This window comes from Ruditapes philippinarum, unplaced genomic scaffold, assembly GCF_026571515.1.
Source record: "Ruditapes philippinarum isolate M1 unplaced genomic scaffold, ASM2657151v2 ctg9731_1_1_1_1, whole genome shotgun sequence".
Lineage (NCBI taxonomy): Eukaryota > Metazoa > Mollusca > Bivalvia > Venerida > Veneridae > Ruditapes > Ruditapes philippinarum.
In genome coordinates this window covers 1-27,905 of record NW_026861833.1, presented here as the reverse complement: position 1 = coordinate 27,905, position 27,905 = coordinate 1, and the positions used below count along the sequence as shown (strand labels likewise).

The 27,905-nt window shown below is 33.4% G+C and overlaps 1 protein-coding gene across 1 annotated transcript; it reads left to right on the top strand.

Moving 5' to 3' along the window:
• The first annotated feature begins 4,461 nt into the window (after window positions 1-4,461).
• On the top strand, window positions 4,462-24,775 carry LOC132716976 (COMM domain-containing protein 3-like). The gene is made up of 8 exons (XM_060700322.1): window positions 4,462-4,657; window positions 13,328-13,439; window positions 14,158-14,221; window positions 14,956-14,990; window positions 16,731-16,791; window positions 17,683-17,739; window positions 19,882-19,941; window positions 23,412-24,775. The coding sequence occupies exons 1-8, from the start codon at window positions 4,519-4,521 to the stop codon at window positions 23,469-23,471; spliced, it is 588 nt and encodes a 195-aa protein (XP_060556305.1). The 5' UTR covers window positions 4,462-4,518; the 3' UTR covers window positions 23,472-24,775.
• The last annotated feature ends 3,130 nt before the right edge of the window (window positions 24,776-27,905 follow it).

Genomic DNA, 27,905 nt, shown 5'->3' with positions numbered 1-27,905 from the left:
TTCCGATAGTGTGATTAAAGGTAGTGAACAGACTCGGACCTTTTATTATAACAGCCTCCTCCTAGCAAAGAACTTTTTGAATTAATGTCATCACAACAATGGACAGTGCTAATTAAATTCTGACTGATTTTGACATAACTACACTTAATGCAAATTAAAATTCCACGGAATATTGACCTGTGTATCCTTCACATACCATCGTCGGATACCCACGGCCGAACCATTAACATTGCATGTTATGTGACATGTTTATCAATCGTGGGTATCCGACGATGTTCACATACATGCATGTACTAAAATAGTCCGTATTTCTTTTGTACAATGACAAACTGATAGAGGTAGCACATTAAAAATGAGGACTGTGCATCACTATCATTCCGAAGTATAAATCATAGTGGTCCGATTTTAACAAGGGGTTGATGTCTCGAAAGCCTCGTATCCTTTACGACGATCGTAACACTGACGTAAGACCATTGTAGCATTTTTTTTTTATTGTCTCGAACAGTTCGTAATTTACGAATTATCGTAAACATCTCCTAAAGTTACGGTAAAAAAACTTGACCCCATAAGAACATCGTAAGTCTACGATAACGAATACAATTGGATTCCATCTTGTCAATTTAGCTTCATTTTCATTTTAAGAGTAAAAGAAAATCCATGTCAAATGCATATTGTACTCAATCAAGCCTCTTTTTCGTTTTTATAATCCAAAGAGTCTGTATCAAATGTATATTGAACTCAAGATAGCATAGTTTTTATTTTGCAAGTCCAAAAATTACATATCAAATCCGTATTGTACGCAAATAAACAAAGTTCTGTCAAAACATTGATGGTGTGAAATAAAGATGCCATTGACAATACTCTGGTTTTGTTGCACTCGTACACAGCTGCAAAACTTATATTTGACAAAGCGCTAGAATTCAGTATTTAACACAACAACGTAAAATAAACTCATATTATCAGTGAAATAAAATCCATATCATGCACAGTATATCATTCACACTGGGACTAGATTGTAGCCTACTGATGAGGGGAGATCGATCACGGCGTAGTAGATTGCTGAACTTGTTTTGGCGAACATTTTAATTTTCATGATTCCGTAAGTTTGCAAATTTCCTAATAAGTGATTGTATTGTTTTGTTGTAAATGGCACATTTCTCGATTCAAATGTCATTATTTCTTTGTTTAATAAAAATGTTAAAAATTACGCCGCGATTGTGACTATAAATTTAAAAACTAACGTTTGTTTACGTAGCGTCCATGCAGCAGTTGAACGTCTGACGTCACCATTAAACGTGTGTTTGTTTCCCGCGCGTCATAATGGCCGTTTTCTACACTTTGCAGGCATTAAATAAAAAGAAAATGACCCGTGTCACGACAAAACCAACATAGTGCGTTTGCGACCAGCATGGATCCAGACTAGCCTGCGCATCTACGCAGTCTGATCAGGATCCATGCTGTTCGCTATCAGTTTCTCTACTTGTAATAGGGTTTGTAAACGCACAGCATGGATCCTGATCAGACTGTGCGGATGCACAGGCTGGTCTGGATTCATGCTGGTCGCAAACCTATTATGTTGGTTTTGTCGTGACGCGGCTCAAATGTGTTAGTTTTTCATGAATATGATATAAATCACACATCGACGTGAGAAAATATTGCAATTATATTGGGATTCCGGTATATAGCATATTCGCTCACAATTAACAAAATTAATATGCTCTATCTATTTAATGCTAAGTAGTGAAAACTGAGTTATTTCAGTGAAATAAAATCCATATCACTCACAGGCCATCACTCACACTATGACTGAAGTAGCTTTGCCGAACCTCTGGCATACCTAATTCAGTAAAGTTGTTAGTTTACATAATAAGTAATTGTTGCTTTTGGTTGGCATATTTCTCGCTTCAAATACCAACTAAAAATTACACCGCAATGATGACAATAAACTTGAATTACGTTTTAGCGCAGCCGTTGAACGTCTGACGTCATCTTTTTTACGTGCGTATGTTACCCCCGCGTCGTTGAAAACTGTAAAAAAAAATTGCCGTTTTCTTCATTTTAAGGGATTTAATAAGAAATTATTTGTCGTTCATGATAATGCCATATATCACACGTCACTCTTTCTTACTTCTGTGCAGCTTCTTTCGCAGGTTGAAACAGAATTTACTTTTGCTATTATCTAGACCATTTTTTGTTTGTTTTCTTTTCACTTGTGATGATTTTAGAAAACATGCTGAAAAAAGTGATTTGCTCTCAGTTTCCTCTCTCGAAAGTACCTCAAGTTCATTTGCAGAACAATTTGTCCTCCATTTTCTTGACTCTATAATTGCGGTGTATTTATTTTTTGTCAATTGTGAGTGTTGTTTCCCCTGGACCTTTAATAATTGTTTCCCGCAAATCTTGTTTAACGTAAATTCTTATATTTTAAGAAACGGACTATTAATGCAAAGTTTATGCAGAATTTCAGGCATCATTTTTATAAACAGGCTATGCCATGTTTTTATTGCAAAAAGACATAGAACTGCGTATGGTAATGTATATATAAAATATTTTCCCCCACTAGAATAATGGGCATAACTTGTACTTGCGCATACCTCCAAATCCAAGCCGCCTAAGTAAATGTTTGATCCGCATGTCTTTCAGGTGAGATAATTTAATTGTTCAATGAATTGAGATATTGCGCTGGTAGCTGTAGAAACATAAATACATTCGGCCTTTCTTCATCACAATTCTGCTTTATTTAGTTGCGTCAGTTAAATTCTAAATTACGGCTGTCACTCTTCTATCTTTATTTGGAGAACATACATGTACGCCGCTTGTCATAGACTTACACTGAATCGTCACATCGACGGTACCATGATTACTGCCGTATACATACATTTGTAGATAATTCAGAATTTTACCATTAACATGATAGTCAGTGACGTGGGAATAAGGAACAAGGCAAGAAAAAACACAGAAACAAAAAAAGCATTCAAAAGCTTGGCTCAATCCTTGTAATAAAGCCCTTGTTTATGCAATGGGGAAAACATTTCACAAAGGATAAGTTGACACAGAACAAAGTATTGGTATAGAGTCTTGTAACAGTTTCAGTAGAAATAAGCAACTTCTAACAGTTATTGCGTAAGCTCATTTTTTATATGTTTTTGTGATATGCATATTAGTCAAACTAATTACAATAGGCGTTGAGATATTTAAAAAATCATCAACAATGTTGTCAAGTGATGTAACAAAGCCGGAAACAAGTTTCATTTACAGAAACTGTTAAATCTATTTTAATACCTAGTAGGATAACAAAAATTTGATTACAATAAAATGATATTCTGAAAGTTTTGTGAAAACCTTGAAAGTTTCATATGTATTATATTAAGGAATATTAATTTTGAGTGCATTGTTGCAGAATATAATAATGCACGGTTCCAGTTCAAGCAACCCGGCATATAATGAGGAAGGCTGTAATTACAAAGCATTTAATGATAAAGAAATATTGATATTCTAACATGCTAATAGAAGAGATTGATGAAAATATGTTTAACTACATTGAGCGTAGAAGTAATTTTCTTGACATCATTTTGTTTATTGATGCCATATATGACGTCATATGATGTGCAAACATTGTTTTTATGTTGTGTATATGTGGTTTTATATTGCCCTTGATAAGTTTGTCAGGTAACCAGTGCCATTTGAGGGAAGAAATACCTCAATAACTTTCTCCTTAATTATTTAATACTATGAAATATATATTCTTTTATTTGGACCATCATACACAGCTATGCTTTCTGTTCTGCATACAAAATACAACATTCATCAAAAATTTTAAACAAGCCGTCACTTAGTATACCCACATTATTTGTCCCTTTCTTAATTCTGCCATTTTTCCATATCGTCCATTGCACTTCGCTTAAAATGTCATGAACCCCCTCCCCATAACTCACTGCTTATCTGGCACAGCAGTGATCACGTTTTCTAAGATTTATCAGTACAGGTTAATCTTAATAATGGTAAAATAATGCACACAATAATAATCTATATACAATATTCAAGATTTCAAGATTTATTCAATAATGTCATGGTTCATAAGAACAATGTGACATAAATTACAAAATTGTGAACAGTAACATCCGGAACACATAAGAATACACATAAAAATATACATAAAAACAGGGGAATGAGTGACAATTATATTGTACCCATAAAATAAAGATATGATTAGATATTCTCAATAATTAATAACCAGAATTCATGATTCAATAACAAAATTTCTAGAAGACTAATGATATAACATTATACTTAATGTTTGCACGGTGTATTTATTTCATTACAAAATAAAGCAAGGTTTTTAAATGTGACTTGTTTTAACTATTCATAAGATCTTCAAATTTTAATGCATCAGGTTACTGTACCCTGTGTGTTTCCTTTCTTTGCTGTATTTAATTTACTTGGTGGTAATTTAAAAGGTCGTCAGTGTTACGAAGCGCTTGTAATCAAGTGAAAGTGGGCGAAAAATTGTAAAATAAAATGGAATTGTCTCAATCAGTTTTGGATGGGTTGGCAGTTGCTGGAGAGAGCTCTCAAATACCAGATAAAAGTTATAAAGTTTTGGTTACGCGAGCATTTGATGGAGTTCTGGATGAAAGGCACAGAAACCTCATCGCCAGTGAGTTTTAGGAGAGTGGGTGGGGTGAAATTAGTCCAAAATAGGTCAGACACTCACATTGATATTTCCATAGATTTACAGTCCCTAATCCTACCTTAAAATTGAGTTTTCATGCTAAAGAGGTAATTTTTCTAGCAAAATGAAATGCCTGACACATAAAAATGTTCCTGTTATATAGGGGTAGCTAACCAAATTTTTTGCAAAATGACTTCAAAGAGGATTACCCCTATTTCATTGAAATTTTCTGCTGATCGCAGGACTGACATACACTTTTTAATATGAAAAAGGCAAAGCCTCAAAGCGAGCTTATTTGCTCTTACTGTAAAGTAGTTTAAAATAATAATTTATTTTTATTTTACATCTGTTTTAAAATTGTCATTCGGTATTATAAACTGGCTTTATAAACTGCTTCTGTTTATTCTGGTTCCCCCTTTCTATAAAGTATAATGGTTCCCATATAAGTGCGCAGGACACCAGTCTACGCTTCCGTTTTCAATCAGAGTACATCGGCTTTTATCGTTATCTCGTAATTCAAAAAGTTGCGATGTGTCCAATTCGGTACTTCTGACGAAAGTTCAAAACCATCAGCTAGTAGGTACTCGCGTTACCGTAAAGCTCGCTTTGCGAGCAGGCCCTTTGGGCTTGCTCGTTGAGCTCGCTATATATGCAAATATCCAAGTCAAAATTATCACAGAGACTTGTGAAATATTTCATTTTCTGCAGAAAACAATGTAGTTTTACTTTTCAGGGCTCATCCTGGGGGGAAATTTTAGGGAGAAGTGACGACCTTGCGAAAATTAGGGAGAAGGGAAACAACCCAATGTGTATGCATTAACATGCATGGCTATACATCCTTTAATTATAATATAAACACAATTAACATCACTTATAATATTTCTCCAGTTTATTTATTAATAGTAGATTAATTCATGGTAGTATAAATTAAAAGTAGATTAATTATTTAGTAGTAGATCTGGCAATGGCATCTAAATGTTTTTGAGCTGCAAATATGAACATAAAAAATTATTTTTGATATCTATTGATCAGCTATTTATAAGCTTTCTCTAAATATGTGTTTATATATTTTCATGTACATTTGTTGATAATAATGTGTAAGAAAAGATATGATGATAAAATCAATTTCATATTTTTTACTTTTAATACATTCCTCACCTTTAAAAGAAGATGAAGTCACATTGGATATTGACTAATAATATCTGTTCTATTCTGTTCTGGTAACATAAATTTCTTACAATGTACAGATTGTTGTAATGTCACGATTATATGCATATAATTATGCTTATAAAACAATTTTCAAACATCAAAGAATATGTAAAATATGTACTGCAAACATTTGTGCACATTATATTTGATCACTAAAATTACATACATTCATTTCTTATTGAAAAATTTGACTGAGAAATTGTAGAAAATTAATTTCTTATTACCTCCCTTCATTTTCATGAAACGTTAAATTCGGTAGTATCTTTATAAATAATGCTTTTTAAAATTTACAATATTGATAAATCTTAATCTGAGCGTCATATTTACGACATTAAAACAAATATATATATTGAAACAATAAGAACACTTCTTTCCTGACAAATTTTGTTGTCATGATATACGACCGATATGTCTTACCCACGTGCGTAAACTGTGTCAAATTTGGCATTTCTACAAAGAGAACAATGTCAAACACCCCCACTGTCTACAACATACCAATTGCAAGATTTTTGCGAATTGGCTTTCTTAAATTTTTGCGTAGGTGTAACTATCAGAATCAGTAACTAACTGCTCGGTTTCGGCATTTCGCCTTGTAGCCTAGTCTCAATATTTCGACGGCAAGACAGACCGATTTTATAATCTGATATTTCATAGATGTCTGTCGACCACCGAATATACAAAAAAGCCCTAAAGCGCACAATTTGTTGGGCTACTTGTAGCCATGACGTGAGCGACATAACAATTTACAGTAAAAAATGATGTTAACAGACTGAAATCATTCAAAACTATGATTAAGTTTTTAATCCGGTCGCTGATCATTAATAAAATTGATTATTTTTAATTGACTAACAGTTTTGTGATAGCCGTGAAAAATCCATTGCACATCGCCTTTACTCGGGTTAAAAACCCACCATCGAAGTGCATCGTGTATATCAATTAGGGAAGATTGCACGTGTTTAGATAATCGGGGAAAAAACAATGTATAATTATCGCCAAATCTCGTATTAAACTCGCAAAACTATATACCGTTTCGGGCCGATGCTCTCATTATTTACTGTTTAGAGTAGGCGGTCTATCGCTTCGCTTACAGGTAGAAGGGTAGTATAAACACGCCCGTTTAACTCACAACGAGTGAAAAATGTCCATCGGTTAAAATGTTGTGAGAAACTTCCGTTCCTCGTTGTGAGCACCCATCTTTGACGTGTGACACGATAAACAAGGTGAGTTTTTCATAATTTTTAAAGATTACAGACATTTATGTAAAAATATCGAAATGCAGTTAGCTAGCGATGTGTTTTCCGAGTATGCACATGTAAAGATATTGCCTGTTGGTTGACAATTTGATGGAAATACCGTGCGACGCAGTCACTCGGGGTAGCAGGAAAACTGGAGGCAACTTCTCTTTGGACCTAATTTAACATTGAAAACGTCGATTCTGGTGACGTTTTGTGCATTCTAACCTAAAACAGATGCCCACAAGTCTTCAGCGTAAATTGTAATCTGAAAGTCTTCATAGAAACGAGGATATACCCTGTTTTGCTTCAATACTCGTTGTGAGCACCATAACCTCGTTGTGAGCAAGACAAGCGCAGTCCTTGTCTGGTTTTAATATGAAATTCAAATGGCAAGAATACAATTTTCAATCTACCAAAAGCAATCAAAACGTTTTTGTACAATAGTTTTTCTTTGCAATAGTTCTTCTTTTTTGAAAATAATATTTTTCATATTCACAAGTCATCAGATTAACAGAAGAACTAATCAGTGGAGGTAAATTAGCTATTTTATTTCGTATACTCTAGTGTGGCACGAGTGAACATCACGGGGAGTTTATGAATATTTCAACAATTTCACAATCTGTGGGATACACACATACATATGTTTATCCTGAGCTGAAGACTGACCAAGTTATGAAAAACAAGAACTATCACGGTAAGTTGACAATGCCCCCGAAGTGGCGTTTTGTCCTTTGATTTATGGACCAGATAGATTATTTGATTTTGGACAATAAGATCTTCAATGTGAAGGTCATTCAAGGTCAAGGTGAAATAAATATAGGTCAGTTGGAAGGTCTTGTCCAAAGGGGCATTGTGTCCAAATATGAATTAATTCCACTTACTTATAAAGAAGTTATGACCAATGTTTAAAGTTTTTGGATGTTCTAGGTCATTCAGGGTACAAAGTAAAAAAATACAGATCAGTTTGAAGGTCTTGTCTGTTTGTTGTTTCAAAATATGAGTAGAATCCGTATGCTAATAAGGAAGTTTTGACCAATTTTTTAGTTTTGGACAATTTGACCTTCAAGGTGAAGGTCATTCAGGGGTCAAGGTCAAAAGAATATAGGATAGCTGAAAGGCCTTGTCCAAAGATGTGTTGTGCCTAAACAATATGCCAAATCTTAATTGTTTTTGGACAATTTGACCTTCAAGGTAAAGGCCATTCAGGGGCCAAAGTGAAAAAATACAGGTCCGTAGGAAGGTCCTGTTCTTCGGGATGTTGTGTTCAAATATGAATCAAATTCGTTTACTAATACGGAAGTTATGGCCAATGTTTAGTTTTCGGACAAATTGACGGACTGACAGACGGACAGTTCAAAACTAATATGCCTTCCTTTGGTGTATGCACAACGTCTTGCAAAGAAATGCTGCTGTGCAAAAACGTTTTAATTGCTGTGGTAGATTGAAAATTATATTTTCACATCTGAATTACATACACGCACTGCGCTTGTCTCGCTCACAACGAGGTTATGGTGCTCACAACGAGGATTAAAGCAAAAAAGGGTATATCCTCGTTTCTATGAAGACTTTCAGATAATAATTTACGCTGAAGACTTGTGGGCATCTGTTTAAGGTTAGAATGCACAAAACGTCACCAGAATCGACGTTTTCAATGTTAAATTAGGTCCAAAGAGAAGTTGTCTCCAGTTTTCCTGCTACCCCGAGTGACTGCGTCGCACGGTATTTCCATCAAATTGTCCACCAACAGGCAATATCTTTACATGTGCATACTCGGAAAACACATCGCTAGCTAACTGCATTTCGATACTTTTACATGAATGTCTGTAATCTTTAAAAATTATGAAAAACTCACCTTGTTTATCGTGTCATACGTCAAAGATGGGTGCTCACAACGAGGAACGGAAGTTGCTCACAACATTTTTACCGATGGACATTTTTCACTCGTTGTGAGTTAAACGGGCGTGATAAAGCGACGCTCTGATTGGATAATGACAATTAGCGGTCGTCATATGGGCGGATACAATCTCTGCTCTTTACATCGCTAAGTAATTACTATTTGGGAATTAAGATTTTATCGGCGATGTTGACTTCTCTTTGATCAATCGGAAGAGCGAAATTGGAATATACACGGCAAAGTTTTCGCCTGAATCGCCCTTCCGGATGAGCCCTGCTTTTTAGTCCCCTACCGGTTTAACCGGAGGGGACTTTAGGTTTACCCTCCGTCCGTCTGTCCGTCTGTCTGTCTGTCTGTCCGTCTGTCTGTCAGTCCGTCAGTCCGTCCGTCCACAAAACTGGATCCCGCGATAACGCAAAAAGTACTGAAAATATTTTTATGAAACTTGATATATGGATAGATGGCAGTATGGAGATTATGCACGTCATTTTTTTTTTCTTCCTATGTTGAAAATTCTGGTTGCTATGGCAACAAATAGTCTGAAAATATGGCAAATTTAGCACATAAACTGGATCCAGTGATAACTCAAAAAGTACTGAAAATATTTTTATGAAACTTGAAATATTGGTAGATGGCAGTCTGGAGATTATGCACATCTTTTTCTTTTCTTCCTATGTTGAAAATTCTGGTTGCTATGGCAACAAATAGCCTGAATTTCAAGATTTCTGATTTAAATTTTTCAGCTTTTTCACTATATGTTCTTTATTTCTTAAGGTGTTTACTTCAAACTTTAAATATAAGTTTCTGGTCATCAACCACATCATATGTGACAAGGCTTATAACTCTAGCACAAAAAATATCAGTATTACCTCCCTTGAACTTAGATTTTTTAGGGGAAAAAATGTTGTCTTTTTTAAATAACTTCTTTATTTCCTAATGTATCTACTTCAAACTTCATATATATGTTTCTTATTATCACTCGACATTTTTGAGAAGGTTAAATACTCTAGCAAGACTATTTCCAGAATTATGTCCCCCTTGAACTTAGATTTTTTTCGAGAAACTGGTATTTTCACTCCAACTTCTTCATTCCTTATAGGATTTACTTTAAATAATATGACAAGGTTGTATAAACATAATTTCCTTACTAAGCATGGAAACTTAACACATTACTGTGATATAGACAAACTTATTTTATTATGTTTTGTGGTTGATATTTTCAAATACAGACTTCATCCTCAAATTCATTATAAATGGCAATATACAGGAGTGTATGACAATTAAAGAACTTTTTGAGGGACCGGTAGGGGACTACTGTATTGCCCGCAATACTATCAAATGCTTGTTAAGTTAGTTTTTAAACTTAAAAATACTCAACTTTCATCCAATCACCTCATGTATAAATTGAATCATATGGTTTTCCCTGCACTTTTTTTTTCAGCCAATCGCTGGCCATGTTACAATGCGATACCCTGACCTAAAATTTAGACGTCACAGGCATGGTTTTTGTCGGTCAAGCTTTGCCCAGAAGCAAATTTATCTCAATATTTTTAAGTCACTCGTATTTTTCAATGTGAGCAAAAGGAAGATCGCTCAACTTGCATATAAAAATGATCATGCTTATAAATGGAGTATACAATAAATATTATAGATTTCTGATAATATACGTATACAAACTGCAATTTATATAGTGGAACCCCATTGTTTTGTGCCAGGGCCAGCAAAATCAATTGTCCATATAATTCAGGTTGTCCCACAGACTGTACAGACAAGTGAAGATTTTCAAAAATTAACTATGTATTAAAATTATAATCATACGGGCAAGTTAAAACATGATTTACATGAAAACAGTCAAGTACAGTCAAAATCAGATTTTGCTGGCTCTGTGTGCTATTCATTGTATCATCATATTTACAAATCTTTCGATATGTTGAAAAATGCGCCACCAAATGATTGTTTACATTTACAACAGTGTCACGAAAATATTTTGCATTTGTTTTTTGCCTTAGCAATTATCAAAAACACGTTTCCATACCTTAAGACATTAAAGATAATAAATAGTCTTATAAATAGTGTGTTCTTATTAAAAGTACATTTACTTTGTTAAAAGTTCCTAAATTTATGCTGACATTTTAAAACAGACAGAATCTGTGTTTCTAATTTACTGAAAAATCTAACATATTTACATAAAGATGGTTCAGGCTTTCCAAACTTTGACTAACTGAGCAATTCACACAATGCATCAATATAATGGCGTGACCTAATTCTTCAACCTGTTTGATATGTCGGAAATATCCGTATATTCCAGAACTAAAGACTAATATATCACTGATATTTGCCGTGTAAATACCATGAAAAAAGGATTAAAATAAATTGTACAAAATAAAGATTCAGGGAAATTTATTTTTTTTTAACTGCAGTTGTGATTTTTGGGTAAATAGATCGATACAACGGGGTTCCAGGTTATATAAAATTTAATTTAAACGCTACATTTAATATTCTATAAGACACTTTTGTATTTTTCAATGTGAGCGAAAGGACGATCTCAGAAGTTTTGTGTAGAAATTAAGCAAATAAATGGTGATTAAATCATCATTATAAATATTTTGGAAAGTAAGTAATAAAAATTTCTGATAATAAACGGCTACAAACTGCAATTTATGTATAAATTTCAATTTAAATGCTATATTTAATATTTTGTAAGTCACTTTCATATTTTTCAATGTGAGAGAAAGGAAGATCTCAGAACTTGTTGATAGTAATTATTATCTTCTTGTAAAAACCCACAAGGCTTAGAGCATAGATATTTTGCATAAGGCATTGCAGGCCCTTTTTGGAAAACGCCACATGGCAAATTTGTGTCGTTAAATTTTCCAGTTTGGGAAAAAAGTTATTGTGAAATTTGCCAATTTGGTCAAGGTGTTACAATTGTTAAAATAAATCTAAATAAATCTTACTTAAAATGTTCAGCTTTTTCTGTCATATCAAAAATACAAGGACAGGCTAAAATGTGTACAAATGTAAAACTGAAAAAATGTAGAAATTGAAAGATATCCGAAACTTCCGTAACGCTATTTCACGATACCAAAATTGAAAATGTGGTACTTTTTCTTTCAAATTGCTGACTTCTAGATTGGACATATTTTTTTTGGATTGGGAAAAAAAACATAATTTGGATGGAGCCGATATTCGGACCTTTGGGATAGGGGAAAAAAGGCCTGCATTGTCTGGTAGACCTCTACCAAGATTGTTCAAATTATTGCCCTGGGGTCAAAAATTTGCCCCGCCCGGAGGTCATTGATTTTCACTATGTACATATAATAAAAACTTAAATTATCTTCTTGTCTTTAGAGCTTTGATATTTGCTATATAATATCATCTAAAGGTCCTCTACCACCAACAACAACAACAAATACTTTTATTTAGAATCGGTTCACATGAATGCAACAACATGATCAACCAAAGTTGTTCAAATTTTGCCCCTCAGATGTCAAAATTGGCCCTGCCTGGCAGCATTGATTTTCATTATGTACACATAGTTAAAACAGAAACTAAAACTACTATTTAGTGTTGTATTAATGCGTTGGCATAGCATTTTTCACAAATGCAATCTTGTTTCATTATTATATGGATACAATGCATAATTATAAAGGTAATTATTTTGACTGTAATTTATCAAAACTGAAGAATGTACATGAATCAGTCAAAATTTTTCATAAGTAAATATGATAAATTCATCAAACTAAGAACCCCATTTTGGGAAAACGTATGTTCACATCACTTCACATTGGAATAATGCTAATTGGCAGGGGGCTCTGGAATGCCAATTTAAAATTGGAACCATAATGAGACAGGAAACCAGAAAAACTGTTTAACAGCATGCTTTGGTAAATAATAGTGCAGGTAAATTGCTGGCACTGACTCTCGGCATTGTCCAAATATAATAGGACAGGGAACCAAAATTCCCTCCGATGAAGAGCAGGAAAACTAAAAACTACCCATAATTTTTCTGTACTTCCGTCAAAAAATTTGCCGCTAGCAATATAATAAGTTAGAAGTTAATATTTTTGCCCAAATAACTGTTGGAATAAATGTACTTGTTGGATCATTGAGGAATTCATTCAAGGCACCAAAATATATCTCATATGCATCATAGATATCATCAAGTCTATTTAACATTTCTTATTTCCATTTACTTGGTATCTTGTTTATAAATAGCAAATAAGAACACTGTAAACAGAACAAATTATCCCTTTCATACTTAAGAAATATCATAATATGGACGTTAACAACATTATTTTTGTTCTATTTTTAAAGAGGATCCATCCTTTCGAGAATTAGACCAGGCTGTTGTGAAGGAAACATATTCATCAATGGTTACCTTGGTTACTGAAGCAACAAAACATGATCTAGATAACAATTCTATCAGGTATGTATAGATTCTTTGATATATGACCCGCGCCATGACAAAACCAACATAAAGCGTTTACGACCAGCATTGATCCAGACCAGCCTGCGCATCCACGCAGTCTGATCAGGATCCATGCTGTTCGCTATCAGTTTCTCTACTTGTTTTAGAGTTTGTAAGCGAACAGCATGGACCCTGATGCCCAGGCTGGTCTGGATCCATGCTGGTCGCAAACACGTTATGTTGGTTTTGTTATGACGAGGCTCGTATTATTTCAATAATATAACCTTTAATTCAATATCAATATAGCCTTAATCATAATTATCTGTGCATGAATGTTGAATTTATCAAAGTTAAAATGTAAAAAAGTCTTGAATAATTTTGAAAAGTACTGAATAATTTAGAAGTGGATTGAGTTAAAGGTAAACAATATCATAGGCTTGGAGTTTATTTCTAAAAAATATGAAAATTATTTGCCGTCTGATCATGATCTGCACTGCTTGCTATTCAGTCATAAACTATTTAGAAATTTTAAAAAATGATAAAATTGTTTTGTCCAGATTTAAAGATGGCCAAGTCTGTTTTAGATAATCACCAGGTTTAGGGTTTAACTATTACTATTTATTACATTACACATTTACTGTATTTGTAAGGAATAATTGCGGTTACAATTTTCATGATATCATGTTCATCCATTATTATGTGTACACCTGACTATAATTATAATATTGTATTCCAGTTCAGTGTTGGAGGAATGCAAATATGCCAGTGATAGGATAGAAACATTTAACAAAGTTTATAATGTAAGTTATATACAGTATATGTGTATTAGTTAAAGAATCCTAGTTACTATAGAAACTTGATTCTCCTAGCGAAGAAAATGCATTATGCTTACTGCTTTAACGAGATTGCATTTAAATAAGGTCCATATGCTGATTCAAGCAATGACATGGTGATTTGCTATGGGTTGCACAGACCCAGGCATTGTGACTAAAATATGTTTTTATTTCCATGTAAAGTTGAGATTGCCGATGTTTCTCAGAAGTTTTATGATATAAATTTTGGTATCCCTAAAAATGATAATGGAAAGTCCCAAAACTTAAAGCTGGACAAGTCCATTCAAGAAATTCAGCAGATTCATAAGGATTGAAAAAAAAGTTTAATTCTCTGAATAAAGAGGATGATGTTAATCTGATTTAGAATATTTAACAATGTTACATCATAATTTATATCTTGAACTTTTAGGGTTTGTATAGTAAGGAATAAAGTGTTATTGAAATGAGGGTTTTTCATGTGATTTTTATTGATATGAATGTGGTAGTTTGAATTAAAATGGTGTATCTTTTTGTGATATTGCAGGAATTTTTTCTATGTGCACTTTTGCAGTACTATTAACCAAATCTGTTTTCTACTGCTGCTTGCACTCTATAGAGCCTGTTTAGTGTAATTTAAGTTAACTCACAGTAATAGTCAAATTTTTTTTTGAAGCCTTTGGTGTTATATTCTAATGTTATTGTTTTTCTTGTGCAATTTTCAGACAAAGAAACCATTGATGCAAATTTTATTAAGCAGGTAAGCACTTTTGATTTGCTTGTCAGAGTTTAGAGAAATATAAATCTGAAGTCAAACATGTTCAAGTCAATAAAGAATGTAAAACTATGGCTGTTCAAGATCTTAAAAGATATATGACAGGAGTTGTCTTTTCATACACATTATGATTATATCAAACAAGTCTAAAAGAATGTTTCTTGGATGAAACTGATGAAATATATATATATATGAACGGATATCAATTTATGAGTCTTTTTATCTCATGATATGTTATAAAGTCAGAAACAACAATACACCGCAAAATTACAGTGTATCACATGCATTGTTTTAAGATGTTGTCACATTCAGACATTTACTTTATTAGTCCCCTTCCGGTTTAACTGGAGGGGACTTTAGGTTTACCCTTCGTCCGCCTGTCTAGTCTGTCAGTCCGTTTGTCCACAAAACTGAATCCCGCGATAACGCCAAAAGTACTGAAAATATTTTTATGAAACTTGATATATGGATAAATGGCAGTATGGAGATTATGCATATCTTTTTCTTTCTTCCTAAGTTGAAAATTCTGGTTGCTATGGCAATATATAGAATGACAATATGGCAAACTTAACACATAAACTGGATCCAGTGATAACGCAAAAGTACTGAAAATATTTTTATGAAACTTGAAATATGGGTAGATGACTAGATGAAAGTCTGGATATTATGGACATCTTTTTCTTTCCTTCATATGTGGAAAATTCTGGTTGCTATGGCAACAAATAGACTGAATTTCAAGATTTTTTATTCTAGTTTTTACGCCTTTTCACTAAGTTCTTTATTTCTTAAGGTATTTACTTCAAACTTTAATTACAAGTTTATAAAAAAATGTTATATTTTGGTTACAGGGATGTTTAAAAAATAACTTTAGAGTCTCCTTCAGTCTGTCTGTCTGTCTGTTCATAAAAAACTGTTTCCTGAGATCACTTTTAAAGATTTTTTCCAAACAATTTACTAAAAATAGAGAAAAGTTTAAACATTAGTTATACTTATTCATCCTGAGAAAATTGGACCTTTTAATTATCTGTTGTATAAACATAATTTCCTTACTAGGCAGGAAACTTGACACATTACTATGATAAAGACATACTTAAAACTCAAAAAGATTTAATTTCATTCATGTTATTCATTCATTCATTCATTCAATGGTATAATTGAATGGCCAATGGCCCATCAGAATGTTGCTGGGGTTCTAACTGGTAGCGGACTTATGGATTGCTTGCAATACTATGATAATTGCTTGTTGTTAATGATGTCATGATGTGCTGAATTTAAAGTATGCAGCACTAAAATGGGACATCACATTGAAAAGAAATGATTAGCACATATGTTGAAATTGTTCTCTTTGTGTTTAAGAGGTTTGTATATGTAAAAAAAGTTGGGCTCAGCTATTGTGGTTGCTGTGTCATGATGTCCAAAACTATCAAAGCTTTAATCTTCATTAATCCTTGAGGACTTGATTACATGTATTTTGACAAGGCACAGTTGTAAGACAAGAGACATTATTGTGATAGCAATGTTTCTAGAAGTTACTTAGAATGTTTGTAAAAAACTAATTAATACTTGTTGCCAATAGCATATTGGTGTCAGCACATAATGCAGTGCTCTTGTTTCATTGTAAATTTCATGAATCTGTTCCAGAGGAAAAATAAAGAGAAAATAATGATGGCTGAACACAGGCATAAGTCAATGGCTATTTATTTACTTATTTTATGTTTATTTCAGTGTAGGAACGTGTCCCCCACACATAGTTGATGTTGACTGGAGATTAGATTACTATATTAAAGTAAGTTTAACTTATCATTAAAAAAACAATACTGCTTTCAATTTGAAAATTTGGTCCTTGTCAGTCATGCTGTACATAGATGGACTGACGAAACATTGGTTAGTGGTGGCATTCATGTCTAGTGGACATACACATGTATTTCTACTTTCTTTCTACAGCAGGAGCTGTTTATGGGCAGCTTCCATCTCCATAATAACCCACCCAGGAAAATTCTTTAAAATCATACAGGTCTCCAAGAATTGTTTTTTTTTCTTCACATTTTGTGTTTTTCCCACACAAATTTTAGGGCATGGCCCCTTCTTTTGTCAATGAAATAAAGTCTCAGCTATTACTACAGTTCATGAGTAATATATTTAGGAAATTATTCATAATAAGGTGGGACTTCATGGCAGAAGAGGTATGGTTACTGACTTTAATATCCTGTCATACTCTATGTTACGAAGCTATCCAGCAAGCTGATGGAGGATAGATTTTCTCAGATGTATTTAAAGAAAAAAATTAAGCGAAGCTGGGATAATCTGAGGTCTCCCTCCACCAATAAAGCTGCAATGTCACAATATTACCTTAACAGAATGTTTTTGACATTTAACTTAACAGGCTTTATAGTTTATATTTGGAGGAAGATTTTGGTATCAGGAATGTTACAGCTTAGTATATATGTAGAGTTTTTCTCCCCAGTTCATGCAAAGACAAGCAACAAAAGCTCTTGATAATAATGAAAGTTTTTGTTTCTTCAGTAGAGAAATTATTGTAAAAAATGAGGGATAAGAAGTTAAAAAGACCATCAGCAGAAAATTTGGCATACAGTCCAGACATTATAGGGTTGTTGGTAACATTAATTATTGTTGTTGTATAAACACCACTTGTTTCATTATGGTTTTAAATTTTCAGAATAATCATCTAGAGCGGGTCAACGAGGCTGTGTATCTTGTAACATTAAAGACAGAGGTGAGATAAAATTGTTGCATTTTTTCATGCACATATCTAGAGGTGGTAGGGGGTTCCCCCAACCCCCACGCTGAATTTGACTAGTATGATATCAAACTTATGGGATATTTTTAGCTCACCTGTCACAAAGTGACAGGGTGAGCTTTTGTGATCACTTTTCGTCCGGCGTCCGTCCGTCCGGCGTCCGTCCATAAACTTTTACTTTAAATGACATCTCCTCATAAACCACTAAGCCATTTTCATCCAAACTTCACAGGAATGTTCCTTTGGTGGTCACCTTTAAAAATTGTTCAAAGAATTTAATTCCATCCGGAACTCTGGTTGCCATGGCAACCAAAAGAAAAAAACTTTAAATATCTTCTTTTAAAAATCCCAGAGCTTGAGCTTAGATATTTGGCATGAAACATCTTCTAGTGAGTGTCTACCAAGTTTGTTCAAATAAAAGCCCAGGGGTCCAAATTGGCCCCGCCCCAGGGGGTCATTGATTTTCCCTATATGCATATAGTAAAAACTTAAAAATCTTCTTTTAAAGAACCCATAGAGCTAGAGCTAAGATATTAAGCATGAAACATCTTCTAGTGAGTGTCTACAAAGTTTGTTCAAATAAAAGCCCTTGGGTCAAAATTGGCCCCGCCCCAGGGGGTCATTGATTTTCCCTATATGCATATAGTAAAAACTTAAAAAATCTTCTTTTAAAGAACCCAAAGAGCTAGAGCTAAGATATTTAGCATGAAACATCTTCTAGTGAGTGTCTACCAAGTTTGTTCAAATAAAAGCCCTGGGGTCAAAATTGGCCCCGGCCCGGGGGGTCATTGATTTTCCCTATATGCATATAGTAAAAACTTAAAAAATCTTCTTTGAAAGAACCCATAGAGCTAGAGCTAAGATATTTAGCATGAACCATGTTCTAATGGGTGTCTACAAAGTTTGTTCAAATAAAAGCCCTGGGGGTCAAAAATTGGCCCCGCCCCGGGGGTCATTGATTTTCCTTATATGTGTATGGCAAAACTAAAAATCTTCTTTGAAAAAACCCAAAGAGCTAGAGTTTAGATATTAAGAATGAAACATCTTCTAGTAAGTGTCTACAAAGTTTGTTCAAATAAAAGCCCTGGGGTTAAACTGGCCCCGCCCAGAGGTTTCATTGTTTTTAACTATATGGTGTATAGCAAAAACTTAAAAAATCTTCTTTTAAAAAAAACCCAATGACTAGAGTAGATTTAAGCAGGAAACATCTTTTTGTTGGTGTCTACCAAGTTTGTCCAAATAAAAGCCCTTGGGTTTAAATTAAACCCTGCCAAAGGGGGGGGGGGGGTGGTGGCGGAGGTCATTGTTTTTCATTATATGTGTGTAGTAAAAACTTAACATCATGAAACATCTTCTAATGGGTGTCTTCCAAGTTTGCTCAAATAAAAGCCCTGGGGTTTAAACTGGCCCCGCTCCGGGGGCCTATATACAGGTGAGCGACCTCAGGGCCATCATGGCCCTCTTGTTTAGCAAAATTCACACAAAAACTAGAGCATTTCACCAAAATTTGGACTTGTGACCCCCTTTGGAAAAGTAGCAAGATGTCAACACCTCTTTGGAATACACATAACTCTTTATCAACAGTAACCTGATATCAAAAATAAGCCCCGCCCATTTTTAACAGACTTTTTTCAATTGCTTATATTCTCATTTTCATCAGCATGTGAATTCTACAATGTAATCTCATATTCTTACAAGTCTTGAATCAAGATGCGATATTTATTTATTTATTTTTTCAATTTCGATTTCAATTACGAATGAATTAGATAGCAAATAGTTTTAACACCAACTAAATGAAGTGACGTCATAATTCATATTGCCCTCTAATAAAAATCCTGAGTCTGCCAGCATTCAAACTTGAAAGAAACTTAATATTTCAAAAGAAAAATAAATATATATAATGAATAAATTTCACCAATTCTTGTAAATATTAAGAAGCATTGTAAACTTCGCCTCAAATCTCTATAAAGATGTAAACAATTGCAGTTTGTACTGAATTTAAAATTTACACAGGTCAAAGGTCACAATAGAGTTTAGAGTGTTCAAACTAATCAGTTGTTATATAACAATTACATGTTTTACTGATATTTTGTTAATCATATTTGCTCTATTCTGCAGGTGCCAGGATGTTCGGAGTTGAAAGATGTTCAATTTTCATGTACTCAAGAACAACTTCAGGTAATATAAGAAATAATTAGCCCAAGCTAAAAGCTTAGTTCAGTTTTGGAGTAATTTTGCACAATTGAAATGATGGTTCTGGCAAAAACAAAGTGAACGAATGATTTGAAATTTATCTTAAAAGATATTGGTCCAGACATGAATTAAATACTAGTAGTAGATAATCCTGAAAAGAAATATTTCCAGTCCTGTCATGTCAAAAAAATATTGTAGGGTCCCAGTAATTCAAAAAGGAAAAAATCAGCTGAGCAACTTCAATGAAAAATTTTAACAGGTTAAAGAAAAGTGCATAGTTATTTTCATTGAATGATTTATATCTTTTAACTCTTGTTAGAATCAAGAGTGATTTGGCTTTTCCACTAGTATGGTGCCAGGCTGGTCTGCATTTCCATGCAGTCTGACCTTGGCTGTCGAAGTATTCATTCATCAAAATATCAAAGTTGATAATAGACAGCTCTAAAAATGGAAGCTGAAAAGTTCATTTTAAGAATATAAGGATCTTACACCAGCTACTGGTACAGACCGGGATATCTAGCTTGGGGGTAACAGTTTACAGCTGTAACAAGTTGCTGCTTAACAGTACCCCGAAAGCAAGATATTTCTTTCGGTATTGGTAACCGGTGTTTGATTCTTTTTCTTGCATATTAAATATTAAAATAATATTTCGGAAATTAATTGCAAAACCTAATACCTTAGTGTCGCTTTTTTAACAGCAAAATGACGTCGTTCTAAGTATGCAATTCATTAATAAAAGGCGCTTGGGAATGACGTTATTTAAAGCAGGCGACTTTTCTTACACGGGGGATGTAAGACAGCTTATTCTAGTACTGGTGTAAACAGTAGATAATTCTATTTCATATGAAAGAAATACTGCAGATTAATGTTTAAGACCTGTACATAGATTGTTTTTTGTGTCGCCTTGAAAAGGTGACATATAGGGGTTACTTTGTCGGCGGCGTCATTGTCGTTGTCGGCGTCGGCGTCCCCTAAAGCTTGTCCGGAGCATAACTCAGTCACTATAAGTCTGATTGACTTCAAACTTGGTATGCATGCTTCTTTCAATAACCCGAAGTGCAGTGCACAAGGACCAGTACTCTGCAGTTCTTATTTTTTGAGTTATTGCTCTTTGTTAATTTTCATACTTTAATTTTGTCCAGGCCATTTCTCTTCAACTAAAAAGCTATGGACTTGAAACTTCATAGGATAATAGATCTCATTAAGAAGAAGTGCAGTGAATAAGAACCGGTACTCTGCACTTCCAAATTTTTTGAGTTATTGCCCTTTGTTAATTTTCATACTTTATTTTTGTCCGGGCCATTTCTCCTAATGTATAAAAAGCCATGGACTTGAAAACTTCATAGGATGATAGGTCTCATTAAGAAGAAGTGCAGTGCACAAGAACAGGTACTCTGCATTTTTCTTATTTTTTGAGTTATTGCCCTTTGTTTATTTTCATACTTTAATTTTTGTCCGGGCAATTTCTCCTTAAGTATAAAAGCTATGGACTTGAAACTTCATAGGATGATAGATCTCATTAAGAAGAAGTGCAGTGCACAAGAATCGGTACTCTGCATTTCTTATTTTTTGAGTTATGGCCCTTTGTTAATTTTCATACTTAATTTTTGTCCAGGCCATTTCTCCGAAAGTATAAAAGTTATGGACTTGAAACTTCATAGGAGGATAGATCTCATTAAGAAAAAGTGCAGTGCATAAGAAATGATACTCTGCATTTCTTATTTTTTGAGTAATTGCCCTTTGTTGATTTTCTTACTTTATTTTTGTCCTGGTCATTTCTCCTCAAGTATGAAAGCTATGGACTTGAAACATCATAGAATGATAGATCTTATTGATAAGAAGTGCAGTGCACAGAAACTGCTGCTCTGCACTTATTATTTTTTAGCTCACCTTGCACAAAGTGCAGGTGAGCTTTTAGGATGGCCAACCAAATGGCGTCCGTCGTCTGTCGTCCGTCGTCCGTCCACATTTTAAATATTCTAAGGACATCTTCTATGATACCGCAAGGCCAATGTTAATGAAACTTGGCAGGAATACTCTTTGTATGAAGCTCTATCAAGATTGTTCAAAGAATTCCATTTCATGCAGAACTCTGGTTGCCATGGCAACCGAAAGAAAAATCTTTAAATATCTTCTTTTAAAGAACCGTAAGAGCTAGAGCTTAGATATTTGGCATGAAACATCTTCTAATGAGTGTCTACCAAGTTTGTTCAAATAAAAGCCCTAAGGTCAAAATTGGCCCCGCCCCAGGGGGGTCATTGATTTTCCTATATGCATATAGTAAAAACTTAAAAAATCTTCTTTTAAAGAACCCAAAGAGCTAGAGCTAAGATATTTGGCATGAACATCTTCTAGTGAGTGTCTACCAAGTTTGTTCAAATAAAAGCCCTGGGTCAAAATTGGCCCCGGCCCGGGGGGGTCATTGATTTTCCCTATATGCATATAGTAAAAAACTTAAAAAATCTTCTTTAAAGAACTGTAAAAGCTAGAGCTTAGATATTTGGCATGAAACATCTTCTAGTGAATGTCTACCAAGTTTGTTCAAATAAAAGCCCTGGGGTCAAAATTGGTCCCGCCCCAGGGGGTCATTGATTTTCCCTATATGCATATAGTAAAAAACTTAAAAATCTTCTTTTAAAGAACCCAAAGAGCTAGAGCTAAGATATTTAGCAATGAAACATCTTCTAATGAGTGTCTACCCAAGTTTGTTCAAATAAAACCCTGAGGTCAAAATTGGCCCTGCCCCAGGGGGTCATAGATTTTCCCTATATGCATATAGTAAAAACTTAAAAATCTTCTTTTAAAGAACCCAAAGAGCTAGAGCTAAGATATTTAGCATGAAACATCTTCTAATGAGTGTCTACCAAGTTTGTTCAAATAAAAGCCCTTGGGTCAAAATTGGCCCCGCCCCAGGGGGTCATTGATTTTCCCTATATGCATATAGTAAAAACTTAAAAAATCTTCTTTTAAAGAACTCAAAGAGCTAGAGCTAAGATATTTAGCATGAAACATGTTCTAATGGGTGTCTACCAAGTATGTTCAAATAAAAGCCCTGGGGTCAAAACTGGCCCTGCACAGGGGGTCATTGATTTTCCTTACATGTGTATAGCAAAAACTTAAAAATCTTCTTTGAAAAAACCCAAATAGCTTGAGTTTAGATATTATACATGAAACATCTTTAAGTAAATATCTACAAAGTTTGTTCAAATAAAAGCCCGGGGGTCCAAACTGGCCCTGCCCCAGGGGGGGGGGGGGGGGGCTATATACAGGTGAGCGACCTCAGGGCCATCATGGCCCTCTTGTTTAGTTATTGCCCTTTGTTATTTTTCATAATTCATTTTTGTCCTTGCCATTTCTCCTAAACTACCTTGTTCACAAGGCGACACATCCGACTCGCGGAGTTCTAGTTTTTGTGTGTATTATTATTGATGAAATCTGCTCTTCTTTTTTTTCAGGATATGGTAGGAAAATTAAAAGATGCATGTAAATGTCTAGAGAAAGCCAGCCAAATGTGAAAGAACATTTTATATCAAGGGACCAACACAAGTGATAATTGCATGTGAAACATCACAGCTTGTATATGCTCATTTTATTATTAACATATTAAAGTGGCATGCCCCCAGATAAGTTTAATAAGTCATTAAAACAAAATCAAATGAGGTTTATGAATTATATAAAGACTCCAAATTTACTGGTGAAATTTTTTAGTGTACTTGTGCAACGTTTACACAAAATGTTAGCAGAGAATTTATTATTTCTATCGTCAAGATTTTCAAGAGGAATTCCTGTATGCTTTTACAAATAAGAGAAAAGCAGTAATGGTTAGTTCCGGAAAGTAGACATGAAAACTTTTATCATAATAAAGCTTATATGAGTATGGTTAAAATTCATCAAATTTTAAAAATTTCAAATGATAATAGTGGCTGAGAGTTTGCCTCTCATCAGAATTGCAACCACTGTTTATCCCTGCATGATCGTAAGAGGCAACTAAATGGGTTCAAATTACTGGAATCTATGCATCTCAGGTGAGGTGGTTTTGACCCTTAGTAAATGTCATCTTTCCAGTTTCTGCACCATGTGACCTAAATTGTGTTGGTGTGCTGTAAAACCAGGCAAAACAATGTTAGAAAAGTATTTTTATATAATGAAAATCTGAAGGAATGCTGCTTTACAACTTACAGACATGTCAGATGACAACTTTGTCTAAAAAATGATTATATGTTTGTAATATAAGTGACCAGAATGACAGATAAACAAAATATATTTGATAAGAGGTTTCTATAGTGTGACACATAATTACACATAATTTTCAAGTGACATACAGCCAGTATTTTTAAACTACTTTATACACAGATAACTAATATGAGGTTACAAAATGATGTTATGTGTTTTCCATTTGATTTAACCATTGTGCATTTCTTTATTGTTTATATTACTTGCATGTAATATAACATTGTTGCAACTCAATATTTTCCTTTACATTTCATAAAGAAAATAGCATACCAAAACAATTCATATATTGCAATACATTAGGAAGAGTAGAAACACACCTTTCTTCCATTTGTATTGAAATTAGATTTATAAAAATAGTGATTGTACTAGAAATATTATTTGAAGCTATTACTAAGTGTTTAGAATATTTGTGCTTTAGGTTTACAAGGATTATTTGTAAATACATTTGTAAATCTCCATGAATGTAGAATTTTAAATGTAACTCTAATTTGCTTGTATATGAAATGTGCAATATTTGTTATATAATTGAAATATTTGTTGATTTTGATGATTTGATTATTAAATAATACTTTTTATATGAAAATAATTTGTGCTTGTTGTCTTTGACCCCGAATTCTTGACTTTTTTCTTTGGACTTCTTTTTTTTATTCAGTTAAAACAGTAACATCTAAATTAGCTCAAATCAAGTCAAGACTGCTCTTAAGGGTTGATAGGGATTTTTTGGTATTAACAAAATACTGTCATTTTGATTTGTTATAAAGGGCCATATAACCTGTCAAAATTCTTATAATAATGCTATACTATATACAGGTGAATATTAAGGTACAAACTGAAATTTTCAAATTAAAGAAATTTTTCTTCATATCAGCAGAGACTTGTAAAAATAGCTCTGTGAGATCTCTGAGATCATATTAGTTTTAAATGCCGAAATGAATATTTTGTTCTTCAGCAAGAGAAATACATCCCCGAAGAAAGAGAAAATTTACATAATGGAAATTTACTTACTTATTGTGTGTACATATATGTATGTGTGTGTGTCTACTATGCTATATTCATGTATTATAATATCAACGTCCATATTCAGACCAGGCCAGCAAAACCAAAAATTATCAAAAGAGACATTTGCACTTAATTATTTCACAGCTAGTATTGTAAAAATATATTCCCAATATTTTAGGGTGTTTTTACCTTTATTCGGCTGGAATAATGCCAGTTGTTGACTCTGCTGAAAGTGGTCTTGTAAGGTTTTCTACTAATAACTTGTGTTGATTAACTTTAAAACGTTCAACACATTGATACATTAAAACAAATTTAACCCTTGACCTGATGGAACGAAAATGGTGAAGCTTTGTCACTAGTACCTGTACACATTTCCAGCTAGTGTAACCAAGTAGGCTGTATAATTACACATGTTTGTCTTTATATCCCCAGAAATTGATAATAGACAAGTCTTTAAAAAAGGTTTAATGAAGGGTTATAAAGCAAATGTTTCCACATCAAGTTGGTCAGTATCACCAATGATTATACAAGTAGAGATTTTGATGCTAAAGCATCAACTCGCCGGATAGAAAAATGATTGTATTATCATAAATATAAGAAAATATAAGTTTAATGGTTCAAGTATAAAAATAAGAGGAACAATGAGTTGAGTAATGTTTGCCACTGAGGCTTGTAAGGCAAGTGCTATGCTGGTAATTCTTCTTGTAATTTTACTTTATACATATACTGTTGTACCATACATTGAAATCCGTATAGGTTACTAGTTCAGATTCAGATAATTACCGACAAATAATTACCGATCATCGAATATTTGCAAAGTGACGATGAAAATATATATGTTTAATTATTACATGAAACAATACAATTTTATTGTAAAAGTGTTGTACATCATTATTATTGTGCTATAGAAAAAATATATAATTTAGCTGAAATCAATACACGTATTCCAATCGTTACATACGATATATATAAAATTAACGTTTAATTGCCTTTCAGTGCGATAAACTATCAACACAAAGATAGTTTATTATTTTTTTCTGTGTATCTAATATACTACGATTCGGACCCCTGACGTCATACCGTTTTGGAAACCTGCGTGGTGGAAACCGACGGAATATATACCGAAATCAACGCATTACCATTATATATTTCAATAATGTGCCTCTTAAGCATAACATTATTTTTGGATGTTCAACCTAAACTAAACAATTGAACTTTCTTGTCGAATGTTTGACAGAAAGGGCCAATTTAAACCCTTTACTAAGAAGAAAGGAAAAGGTTTTGAAAATGTATTTTTAATGTAAACAGGTTTCTCTAATGATATAAAGTATGAACCTGATTAATGAAAAATAACTTATGTAATTATCTGTACAAAATTACAATGATTTACATCTTATATATCAGTTACCACCATTAAACAAATTACCTGTCTTATCAGCAATCTGTAACTATTAATAGATTTTATAACGATATACAACATATATAAACATGTAGTCACGTGATTCTTACGAAAGACCAGGGAGCATTTGTTTATAATTAGATAAAATAATGTTATATAAAAGGTCTCATAAAAAATAAACAACCAAATAATTCTAAAGTGTCATTTCAAATATTATTCATGATTTATATATTGTAAAATAGCAATGCTTGACACACAGAAAAAAGTAAAAGTATCTCTAATATTCAATGACTGATCCTTGGGGATACGTTATTGATTCATTTCATGAAAATTGTAATGTTGCTTTTTAAGACGTCAATATGTGCATATTTCATTCCACTGAGCAAAGTTATCATATGTTTGATTTTTTGTGATTACTGAAAAATAATTGTTGTCTTTAACTGTTCAATGTTTGATATGCTTTTATTTTCAGATTTTAAGGGCTTCTCCTACCATAGGTATAATATTAAACTATTACAAATATAGTCGCCGGTTTCTACCGGCGACTAATGAAAATCAAAATGACTCAACTTTAGTGTAATGCAAGGGAGATAATTACTTGCGTATTTATAATTGGATAATAAATGTATTCTCCCTTGATGAATAGTGTGTCTTATTTTTTTCTTTTTTGCTACTTGAAAATTATTATCATATTAAATCCTCCCAAATCAAATGTCAAAATATATTGCTGTATTGCCAAGGAAAATAATGCCCTTTTGAAGTTGTTATTCATTACGAACGATTTTTTTGCTTAAACCCTCTTTGTTATATCTTAATTTGTAATATCTTAAACATTTTTCCTGTGAAAAACAAGTCAATATGATTAATCACAAACCACAAAAACTTTTCGGCTCAATCCAGTTTCTACCTGTCGATCTAGTTTATAAAACTTAAACCCCAGATAAATATACACCGTCGTCCAGGATTACAATTGAACAATAGTTTTGACGCACAAGTAGATTATTCGTTTGAATATCGATTGGATTTTCCCCCCTTTACAATGTATGAATGTTTTATATCGGTTACTCCGTTGCATTCACCAAACAAACAACAACTATTTCAGCTTATGACTATTTCCAATATAATTTAGGCCAAGCAAACACAATTGTCAGGATATCAGTTCCAATACAACTTTAACGGTAGTATCAAAGCTATGGTTTGAAATAAGAAATTTGACCAAGTGAACAAGCTCTGTTTCATAATTATCTGGGTATCAGTAAACCCAAAGATTTTAAATAATTTTATAGCTGTATGCAAATTTAAAATCTTTCTACAGGGC

Coding starts and splice junctions, on each gene's coding strand:
- LOC132716976 (XM_060700322.1), top strand. CDS start 4,519: ATGGAATTGTCTCAATCAGTTTTGGATGGGTTGGCAGTTGCTGGAGAG. Junction 14,222..14,955: donor CATTTAACAAAGTTTATAAT/GTAAGTTATATA, acceptor TGCAATTTTCAG/ACAAAGAAACCATTGATGCA. Junction 17,740..19,881: donor TTGTAACATTAAAGACAGAG/GTGAGATAAAAT, acceptor TCTATTCTGCAG/GTGCCAGGATGTTCGGAGTT.